This window comes from Elgaria multicarinata, chromosome 11 (assembly GCF_023053635.1).
Source record: "Elgaria multicarinata webbii isolate HBS135686 ecotype San Diego chromosome 11, rElgMul1.1.pri, whole genome shotgun sequence".
Lineage (NCBI taxonomy): Eukaryota > Metazoa > Chordata > Lepidosauria > Squamata > Anguidae > Elgaria > Elgaria multicarinata.
The window spans coordinates 17,631,345-17,641,532 of record NC_086181.1 but is presented as its reverse complement, the minus strand read 5'-3'; the positions used below and the strand labels follow the sequence as shown (position 1 = coordinate 17,641,532).

The window sequence follows — 10,188 nt, the reverse complement described above, 5'->3', positions numbered from 1 at the left end:
TATTTGAGCATCTTGTGTTAAAAGATTTACATCAACTGGAACTACACATCCCATCAGCATGGCACAATTTATCAAATAAAGATTGGGAAATTGTAAAGAACCTGGCTAATGATCCGTCTATAATCATCAAGGAAGCAGATAAAGGGTGTGTGATTGTCCTACTGGACAAACAGGGTTATCTGAAAGAGGTGTTTAGACAACTACAGGACTCATCTTGCTACAAACCCTGCAGATCAGACCCTACCAAGAATATCTCTTTTTTTATAAGAACTGCAAGCAATGACGCCATGCTTTGGGGATATATAGATGAACAAACGGCAAAGTTTCTACAAAAATCACACGCTCGCATACCGGTTTTCTACGTCATACCTAAAATCCATAAATCAAGTTTCCCACCACAAGAACGCCCAATAATCTCAGGGTGTAATTCCATTTTAGAGCCCTTATCCCAATATGTTGACCATTTCTTGTGCCCCTTCGGGGCTCAAATGCCTTCATATTTAAAGGATACCTCTGATTTCATCAATAAAATAGAGGGTAAATATATTCCGTCTGATGCCATTATGGCAACATTGGATGTCAATTCCCTCTATACTAATATCCCCCATGATGAGGCATGCAATACTGTTGAATGGTATCTCAATAAACGGGATAATCTTTCTCCACCTACCTATGTCCTATTAGAACTTACTGAGATCATATTAGAAAAAAACTATTTTAGGTTTGATGAAAAAAAATTCCTGCAAATTCGAGGCGTTGCCATGGAAAGCCCTTTTGCCCCTAGTGTGGCCAATTTATTCATGGCACGGCTGGAAGAGGATTTTATCTCTCATCTGGCTCAAAACCCGTTCTATAAGGAAATACTTTTCTATAAACGATACACAGATGATTTTTTTTTTTAATTTTTGCAAATCCAGTTTCATTGAATTTGTAACCTGGATCAATACTATAGCAACATCAAATTTTCCTCTCATTAAGATAGAAATGAGATTACCTTTTTGGATATGTGGGTTTACCACCATTCTGATCACTTACATCTAAAAACGTTTATAAAACTAACAGACAGAAATTCTTTACTACATTATTCCTCATTCTATTCTCCACATCTAAGAAAAAATTTCTTACCTGCCATGATGCTAGAAAAGGCCGCAACTCTGGAAATCTTCGCAAACACTGTAGAGTCAGGCAGCAGCAGTCCTGACCGTCCAAATGTCCGGTAAGGAATAGGCCATGCAATTGCAATGATGTAAAACTGTTTATTGCTGTTCCCATGGTAACCTGGGGTTTGTGAGGTGGGCTCAAGGAGAATATTCAAAGTGGGATATGATGATGAAAGATGGTGTCATAGCAGAAGGTAGGGTGACCATATGGAAAGGAGGTCAGGGCTCCTGTATCTTCAACCGTTTTAGAAAAAAGGGAATTTCCCTTTTTATCCTAACAGTTAAAGCTGCAGGAGCTATACTAGAGTGATCAGATACAAAAGAGGGCAGGTTTAACTTTGATAACAAGGGAATTCCACCAGGTGCTCCATGCATACAAATAACACTTGCTGAAATTCCCTTTCCTCTACAATTGTTACAGAAGCCCTGTCCTTCTTTTTCATATAGTCACCCTACAGAAGGCAGAAGAGCAGACCAAGGGCTAAGAATTCAGCTAGGCAGGGAAGAGAATTAGTGGTTCACAGACTCCCTATATCTAGGGTGACCATATTTTGGAAACCAAAAAGGAGGACAACATGGTCGCCCCCCACGGGGGGTCCAGCACCAAGGGGGCATGCCTACCCTTACATAGTTTTGGTCACATGTCTGATTTTACAGCACACATTTAAGACAAATCTGTTCTACATAGCATCTTAGTGTTAAAATCACTGAAATAAAGAACAAGTGAGAGATTCAATGTATCTGAAATTAACTTCACTCACTCCTACTTTTGTAGGTTTTGCTGTACTTTGAAGCTTTTGCTATACTCTGTGTGTTACATTCTCCCCTTTCGTCAAATATCTTTTCTGACTGTATCCTCATTCATTGCAAGCTGCTGCTGTTAACAGGGTTTGCTACTGTTAACAGAGTTTCCTTTAATTGCAGTTCCTTAATTGTGCTTTTAATGGATTTTTAAAATATATCCCCCCCCAAATGGCAAAGTAAATTAATACTGCATACGACAGAGAGCAAAGAACCATTAACGAAGGGTAACAATAGAGGAAGGTAGAGTTCATAAAGTGAAAACTGGGGTACCACAATCACGTCCCTGTTGAGATGTCAGGGCGTGCATTTCTTTCCCTTTTCACGGAGCTTGTCCCATGTTTGGGCCAAGAGAGCAGCAGCTGGATTTTTCTTCTTGTTGGGAAGACTAAAGTAACTTGTTTTTAGACTTGAGGGAAATTCACAGTGATGACCATCAACAACATTTGTTCTAAAACATTAAAGGCCTCCAGCACATTTTTATAAATATTTTAATAAAGTTCAATCTATTACAAAATATCAACAATCAATAAAAGAGCACTACAACTTCCTTCTCTTATTTGCGACAATCTCAAAACATAGTTTATGATTCTGTAATATTTCATTAGCAGCACTAGAAAAATGTTCTTGGACAAAGAAAGCTGTATTGGGAAGTGAAGGGAATGGGACTCTTGAGTGTTTGATTTGTTAACACCCTCTTTTCATTCATTGGCAAAGACAATTTACCAAACAAAATACCGTATTTCTTCGATTCTAAGAAGCCATCGATTGTAAGACGCACACTAATTTCAGTACCACCAACAGAAAAAAAGCTTTGATTCTAAGAAATAATAAACGCACCCGCGATTCTAAGACGCACTCCATTTTTAGAGATGTTTATATGGGGGGAAAAGTATGTCTTAGAATCAAAGAAATACGGTATACAGGAAAAAGTTTTCTCTTTTTAAAAAAATCCCCCAAACCTAAAACCTAATTACTCTATTTGGGAGGGACCTTGCCTTCCAGTGCCATAATGTAAGTCTTAGTGCAAAAAAATAAAAATCTAACCATAACCACTGTTTTGCTCTCGTTTAATCCCCAAAACACTGGGGACATTCTCATGATTACAGTCATTTTTTAAAAAAAGTACAAATCAATATGCTACTAGCAGAGTGGCAGAGTCTTGAGACGTCTGACCTCAGGGCCAAAACACATCTGACATGACAGATCTATGACCCTATCGCCCGGCTCTTTCAAACCTGAAAAGCAGCTGTGGCAATAGAGTTGGGGTGGCTGGGCAAATGGTGCAGAGCACATTGATATTGCGGGAGGGAGCGGTCAGCAATTCCCCAATGTACCATTTTGTTAATCTGAATCTACCCCCTGACATAGCCGCTACTATAGCCCCACTCGGTGGTGGTGAGGGATATGTGTACCTATATCGTGAATGTCTTTTCCCCCAGCAGGATTAATAGCAGTTTGGGAGTGGGGGGGGTAGGATATTTATCTATTTATATACCACCCAACTCACAAATATCCTCAGGGCAGTTTATGGCACAAGTGTTAAGCATCCAATTCCAAAAAGGGCAGTTTGCGTTGCATTCTAGCGATCTCTGCTGTGTGGTTTCCCTTTTATATTAATATATATTATTCGAAAGGAGAGGTAGAATTAGGCTGTTCTACTGGCCTAGAAGTCTCCACCTATGTACTAAGGCAGGTACTTTAAGATATTCAGGATTGCTACTACCTTTTGTTTGTAAAAGATCTCAGATGAAGTGTCTTCGAGCATATCCAGAGCCTCCAAAAGCAAAGGATCCCTTAACCATGCCCGGAGCGGAGATGCCCCCCACCCTGTCTGAAGACTCTGGGCTCATCTACACCAAGCAGGATATTCCACTATGAAAGCGGTATGAACGTGGTATAGAAAAGGCAGGAGCCACACTACTGCTTTATAGTGGTATTGAAGTGCACTGACAACTGTTGGGGCCCATTGACACATACCATAGACCGCTTTCATACCACTTTCATAGTGTTATATCATGTTTGGTGTAGATGTGTCATGGGCCCCAACAGTTGTCAGTGCACTTCAGCTCCACCATAAAGCAGTAGTGAATATCTTGAAGTGCACTTCAATATTGCTAGAAAGCAGTAGTGTGGCTTCTGCCTTTTATATACCTTTTTCATACGGTTTTCATAGTGAAATATCCTACTTGGTATAGAATTAGTGGTTCACTCTGGGTCTGCTCTAGAACAGGGGCAGGAGAACTTCAATCTTGCATGATCTAATTAAAAAGCAAAACTAGGTTCCTGACAGTCCACCAATGTGTTTTAACTTTACAAAGCAAAAGTGTATGATCTTTTGGATCTCTTACCAATCAAGACATAACTGTAATCTTAGGTTGCGTGATCCTGAGCATGCACTTTTTCTTAAGAATATAAGAATTGTCTTGCACCATCTATCTAAGGTCTTTTCTAAGAATCCCAGCTAGTAAAATGCACTAGAACAGGCGTGCAGAAGCCTGGATCTGTGAGCCAAAGCCGGTCCTCAAAGGATTCCCCAGATGGCCCCTCGCCTGGATCCGCCCCCTTTCCCCTTGACGGTTTGGTGGTTTTCCAGATTTTGTGCCGCTTCCCTCCATTTTAAAAGGCTGAAATGCCTTTCCAAAGGTTTAGTTACTGGCAGCAAGGGGTTTAAGTTTAAATCTACTAGTATTTGGGGGGGGGGGCATCCCTTTGCCTTTGGTGCTGCCCGCCAGAAGTTCTCCGACATGGAATTTGGCCTTTGGGATGCAAAACTCAGCAAAACTCAGCACACCTGCACTAAGCAGGGGCCCTTCCACACATGCGCCCCAAGTACGACCCCAAAACGATAGTGTGTACTACAGCCAGAAGAGACGGAGGAGGCGGAAGCGGAAGCCGAGCTCTCCGACCCGGGTCGCTCTTACCCAGGCAGCAGGAGGCTCGCGGGGAGGCGGCGGCGGCAAGGACGCGCCCGGATTCCCCAGCCGCCTCCTCCTCCGTCTCTTCTGGCTGTAGTCCACACTATCGTTTTGGGGCCATAGTTGGGGCGCATGCATGCGCCTTCAGTACAGCGTGTGGAAGGGCCCCAGGCCACCAGTGGGCCAAGATCTACCTTCTGCCTTCCCCTGCTGTGGAATATGGTCTCTTACACATTGCTCTGAGTCTGTCAGCCAGCCTGCCTACTCAGTACCACAGCTGCTCTGCTGGCAGAGACAGAGGGGGGATCTACACTACTGCTTTTAAAGCGCTTTAAAGCACTTTGAAAACGTTTCGAAACCTGTATATGCAGTGTGTCCTGGGCCCCAACAGTTGTCAAAACTGTTATAAAGCGCTTTAAAGCAGTAGTATAGATCCCCCCCAGAGTCAGCAATGAGATGGCAAGCAGTCATACCCCTAGCAGACGGATGTTGACCTGCGCTGTGCACCTCAAGAGCTAGGGGGACGACTGCCGTATAGGAACCAGTTGACTCTGACGCACAGTGGCTTCGTTCTACAGCCTCAGACAAGGCTCATTTCAACCACTTCACTGCACGTGTCAGGGACCTGGCCGGGGGCTTTGCTATTCTACTGAGTCAGGGGTGGGCGGCCCAGGGGTGGGCGGCCCAGGGGTGGGCAGCCCAGTGCCATCCAGGTTTGGGACTACGAGCCCCATCAGCCCCAGCCAGCATGGCTAATGGAGAGGAATTATTGGAGTCCCAAACATGTGGATGGCTCAGTGAGGTCCCTTTCCAATCGTTCCTGCGAGGAGAGTCCCAGCGCTTGCTGCTCATGCATATTAAGCAAAGACAAATAATAAGTTATTGAACAAAATCTAACCAGCAGCTGATTCATGTACCGACATGCATGCAAAACACGTTCTATTGCACTTCTAGCATGTGAGATCTTCTTTTAAAAATAAAACAAAAATAATAACAACAACAACAACAACAACAACAACAACAGCAACTCTAAGAGGTAGATTCTTCTTCCAATGCAGAAATAGAAACTAAGGATGAGAGACAGGGAGTCTGTGGCTGGGTTGAAAGTTGAACCAGCTCTCTCTCCACAGTCCTTTCTTCATTGCAAGCGTAGGAAGTCCAGAATGGTCTGACAGTAGCAAGAATTCAAGATTCACAGAATGGTCCCTTAGTTCCCAGAATTCAAAGAGGTTCCTAGTGTGTAGGGAGCAGGTTTTCAAATGTTTGGGTGTGTGTATATATATTCTGCGTTATCACCTACCCCATTCTAAATGCTGACAGCTAGATTGCTAGGGACATTATGGGATTCCACGTTCCCCCATCAAGACCTGTGGCAAAGGCCTCTGATAGCCTAGGCTCTGTCCATGAATAATGGCTCTGGAGCGGCAGGCGAAGAGAGCAATGGACCTCCTTCAGTCTGGAGGTTCCATGGAGCAATTCAGTCTGCAGGGAAAGAGAGAACAGCAAAGCATTCGGATTTACAACCATGGGGGCAGAATGAGCTCACCAGGATACATTCAGCACATTGAGGGAGGGCAATCTGTGGCCCTCCAGACGTTTTGGCCTGCAACTCCCATCATGCCTTGCTACTGGCTACTCTGGCTAGGTCTGATGGGAGATGTGCCCCTCCAAATGTTGCGGGCCTACAAATCGACAGCCCCTGGTTTAGCAGGCCGGTGAAAAGTGGGATAAATGGCAGTCTCTGCGGGCTATTTCCTCCCGTCAGAAGAGGGATTTTCCTCAGTGCCACAGCAGGAGAGGAAAGGGTTAAATCCCCACCCGCTGTCCTGAGAATTGTCAGCTCACTAGCTGATGCAATTTGGCCCTCAGGAGTGAACTGGCAGGAGAGGTAAATGGTGAGGAATAGGCAGGTGCGACATGGATCGGGGAGGGTTGTGGAAGGCAGGTGGCACGTGGTTGCTTCTGGCTGTTCTTGCCTTCAGGAACACAACTAACCCTTTTAAGCCTTCATTACTGGTTGTAAGAGCATAAATTTAAATTATCCTGGTATTTGGGGGGTTATCCCCACCCCTTTTCCTTTGGCCCCGCCCACCACTGGAATGCGGCCCCTAACAGCTTCTCCGAAATTGAATTTGGCCCTTGGGCTGGAAGAGCTTTGATTCTGCTGGTGCACTGGAATCACTGCTCATGCATTCACTCAGCGGTCCACGTCCTCAAGGATTTCTGGGGTCCACCCATCTACTCACCTCTTTTCTGCGGGGGAGGAGCCTCCCTCCCTTTGGCTATGTCACTCTGGGCCAAGACATCAACCATCCAAGACAAGGCCTTGGTGCAGTACTCCATCTTGTGGAAGTAAATGGGGAAGAAATGAGGAGGAGATGCCATCTCTGGTATGTGGGGCGTATCGAGGACATGCCCTCTTGTGCTTTCAGCGCAAATACAGACACCTCCCCCCTTCCCATGTCCCCTCCTGTCCTTCACAGCTCTTAATCTTGACTGCAGATCCTCATCTTCCAGCTGCAGGTGCCATTTTGGGTGGCTTCTTCCCCTATCATTCCTCTACCTACTTCCTATTTCCTCTCTGCCCCATCCATCCCAATGGGTCATTACCGTTCCTCATACCTGCGTCTCGAGGGTCCTCAGGCGCCGCTCCGATTCCTTGATATCAGAAAGGTGCTTCAAAACCTGGTCAACTCTGCAGGGTTAGAGGGGTGAGGCAGTTACCAGAGGGACGCTGTTCACCCTGCCTTCTGCCTCTCTGGAAGCCACCCACCCACCTGCCCTCTCTGATGGCTGCCGAGGTTCCAGGCCCTCCCTCTTCACCAGCCAAAGAATGGTAGGGAGAGGTGTTGGTTGAACCTCTTCCAGCTCATTTCGAAGAAGCTCTCGGGGCCCACATTTCAGCGGTGGGCAAAATCAAAGGCAAAAGGGGTGCGACCAAATACCAGCATGTTTTAAGAGCCAGTGTGATGGCATTGTCAGAGTGTTGGACTGGGGCTGGAGAGGTCCAGGTTCTAGTCCCCACTCAGCCATGGAAGCTCACTGGGTGACTTTGGGCCGGTCACTGACACTCAGCCTAACGTCCCACACAGAGTTGTTGTGAGGATAAAATAAAGAGGAGGAGGAGGATGACGACCATGGCAGCAGCAGCCTTGGGTTCCTTGCAAGAGGAAAGAAGTCAGGCTATACGTGTAATAATAAATACATACATACATACATACATACATACATACATACATACATTTTTAGCTTAAAGCTCTTACTGCCAGTCTCTAAGCCTTAGGGGAGGCATTTCAACCTTTTCGAGTGACAGAAAAAATGCACAAAATCCAGGGAACCGCTAAACGATTGGTGGTCAGGGGAAATGCAATGGGGGCGTGGTATCTGAGGATCCCTGTTGGGCTGGATTTGACACCCTTGCCTGAGGTTCTTCCCCCATGGTTTAGGAAAACATGCAGAAAAGCTGTAATAATAATAATTCTTAACAGTATGACTGATGCACAAAGTTTGAAAATTAGAAATCTATAGAGCAGCATTCAAGAATGCATCTTATATAAGAATTCAGTACGGTAAGGCTTTTTACTCATGATCTACCAGACTGATTATGCTCATTTTTGTTTTAAAGTGAAGCTTGAGCAGTGCAGACATGCAGAAAATGTTGAAAGTTTGAAAAAGTTCAAAGCTTGAGCTATACTAGCAATTAATTTCCTCTATGCCAAACAGGCAGGCAGCCCCTCTGCCAGCACGATGATGGACAGCCCAGTTGGGCTATTCAGTGTGGCTTGAAGGTGGGCCTTGGGTGCAGCCGTGCAGTTAGGTTGTCACCGCCAGCAGGGAGGGGAGTGGGGGAAGCCAATCAGGGCGCAAGAGGGAGGGGGCAGGGTCATGCTGCATGCAAATTTCGGAGGGGGGAGTCACTATGCAATGGCCACATCTGCCTTATTCATGAGACCCTCTGTGGGGAGGGTGGGCAGAAGAAAGCAGGAAAGGAGCAGGGCTTTACACTAGTATTTTAATATATGCTCTATTAGGAAATGCATACTTTGACGTAATGCATGTTTACAAATGCACGTTTTGTGAGAAAATAGTTCAAAAGATGTTATTTAAATATAAATTCACATAAGGATTTTTTAAAAATGCAGATTTACATGGAAATGGAACAGAATGTGTTTCTGAATGAACAAATGCAAAATCTATCTGTTTTCTGGCCAGGATAGATATCTAATTGCAAAAACTGCAGTTCTTCCACCTAAAGTAATTGGTGCTAGGGAACAATTATTGAAGGAGAATGTTGTTCCTACTTGGGGAAATGCAGAATTTTAAGTTCAAGAGTGTTTTTATTTCATTTTAAAAGAGGTTTGCGTAATTTCACTTATTTCAGCTAAAGATCCAGAATTTTAACTTTATTCTATACAATTTAGATTTGTGTTACTTTTATATAAATACATTATCTTTGTATTGATATCTTTTGCTAAATGTTTGTTATGTGATGTTCTGATCACTATATACAAATAAGCACATCTGATCTGAAAATTGACATGGACTGGAAATGAGACACCTCTAATTCCAACCTGCCCTTCGTCTCCTCTTTAGGTTCCCTCCCACACTACTCCTGGCCTCCACTCCCCAATCCTCACTTTTGGGAGGTTCGCCGGAGCCTCTCCGTGTCTCTCTCACGTTTCTGACGGGACTGAGCGACTAAGAAGTTCTCTTTCTGCACCGATTCCCATGTGAGCAGACGTCCATCTTGGGCTGCAGAGAGTTCCAGCACTGCCCGAAACAAAATTGGATGTGGGGTGAGGGGGAGAAGAAGAAAGACCACGTGAAAAGGACGTAAACTTGGCACAGGGGGTGGACGAAAGAGCGATTTCGACCTTGCCAGGTTTCTCTGAACACAAGCTTGCTGCTCATCTCTCCCTGATTCACACTCACCTTTGCGATAACCATTTATTTTGCACCAGTGGAGAAATTGTGCAAAACCAACCGCTATTGAATGTGAAATTTACGCAAGCAATTCCCAATTTTCCCCCATGGACTAAAGTGTGGAATTTGGGAATGATACTTTCTAACATTCACAAATGACCTAGAGCAGCCTTCCTCAACCTGTGCCCCCCCCCAAGAGGGTCGGTTTACAGCTTCCAATGGCTGGGGATGATGGAAGTTGTAAACCAACACCTCTGGAGGGCAACAGGTTTGGGAAGCCTGACCTAGAGTCAGGGACAAACACTGAGAGACAAACACTGAGCACAGATATCCAATTACGGTTTCAACCAAATTCAGGGGAGATGTGGTATAAAAATGTATATAAA

General features: G+C 44.8%; 2 protein-coding genes across 11 annotated transcripts in view; both read right to left on the bottom strand.

Annotated features, from left to right (window-relative positions):
* Positions 1-6,325: 6,325 nt before the first annotated feature.
* The window catches only part of TRPM4 (transient receptor potential cation channel subfamily M member 4), a 47,411-nt gene continuing 43,548 nt past the window's right edge, over positions 6,326-10,188 (bottom strand). Inside the window, exons 22-25 of the mRNA XM_063137766.1 lie at positions 9,517-9,649; positions 7,502-7,574; positions 7,126-7,222; positions 6,326-6,361 (exon numbers count right to left, since the gene is read on the bottom strand). Coding sequence (XP_062993836.1) covers positions 6,357-6,361; positions 7,126-7,222; positions 7,502-7,574; positions 9,517-9,649 — 308 coding nt within the window. The 3' untranslated portion in view covers positions 6,326-6,356. The remainder of the gene's footprint in view (positions 6,362-7,125; positions 7,223-7,501; positions 7,575-9,516; positions 9,650-10,188) is intronic.
* The window catches only part of PPFIA3 (PTPRF interacting protein alpha 3), a 140,274-nt gene continuing 137,223 nt past the window's right edge, over positions 7,138-10,188 (bottom strand). For all 10 annotated transcript variants that reach the window (XM_063137750.1, XM_063137757.1, XM_063137762.1 and 7 more), the window contains one exon: positions 7,138-7,147. The gene's annotated coding sequence lies outside the window, so the exon portion shown is untranslated. The remainder of the gene's footprint in view (positions 7,148-10,188) is intronic.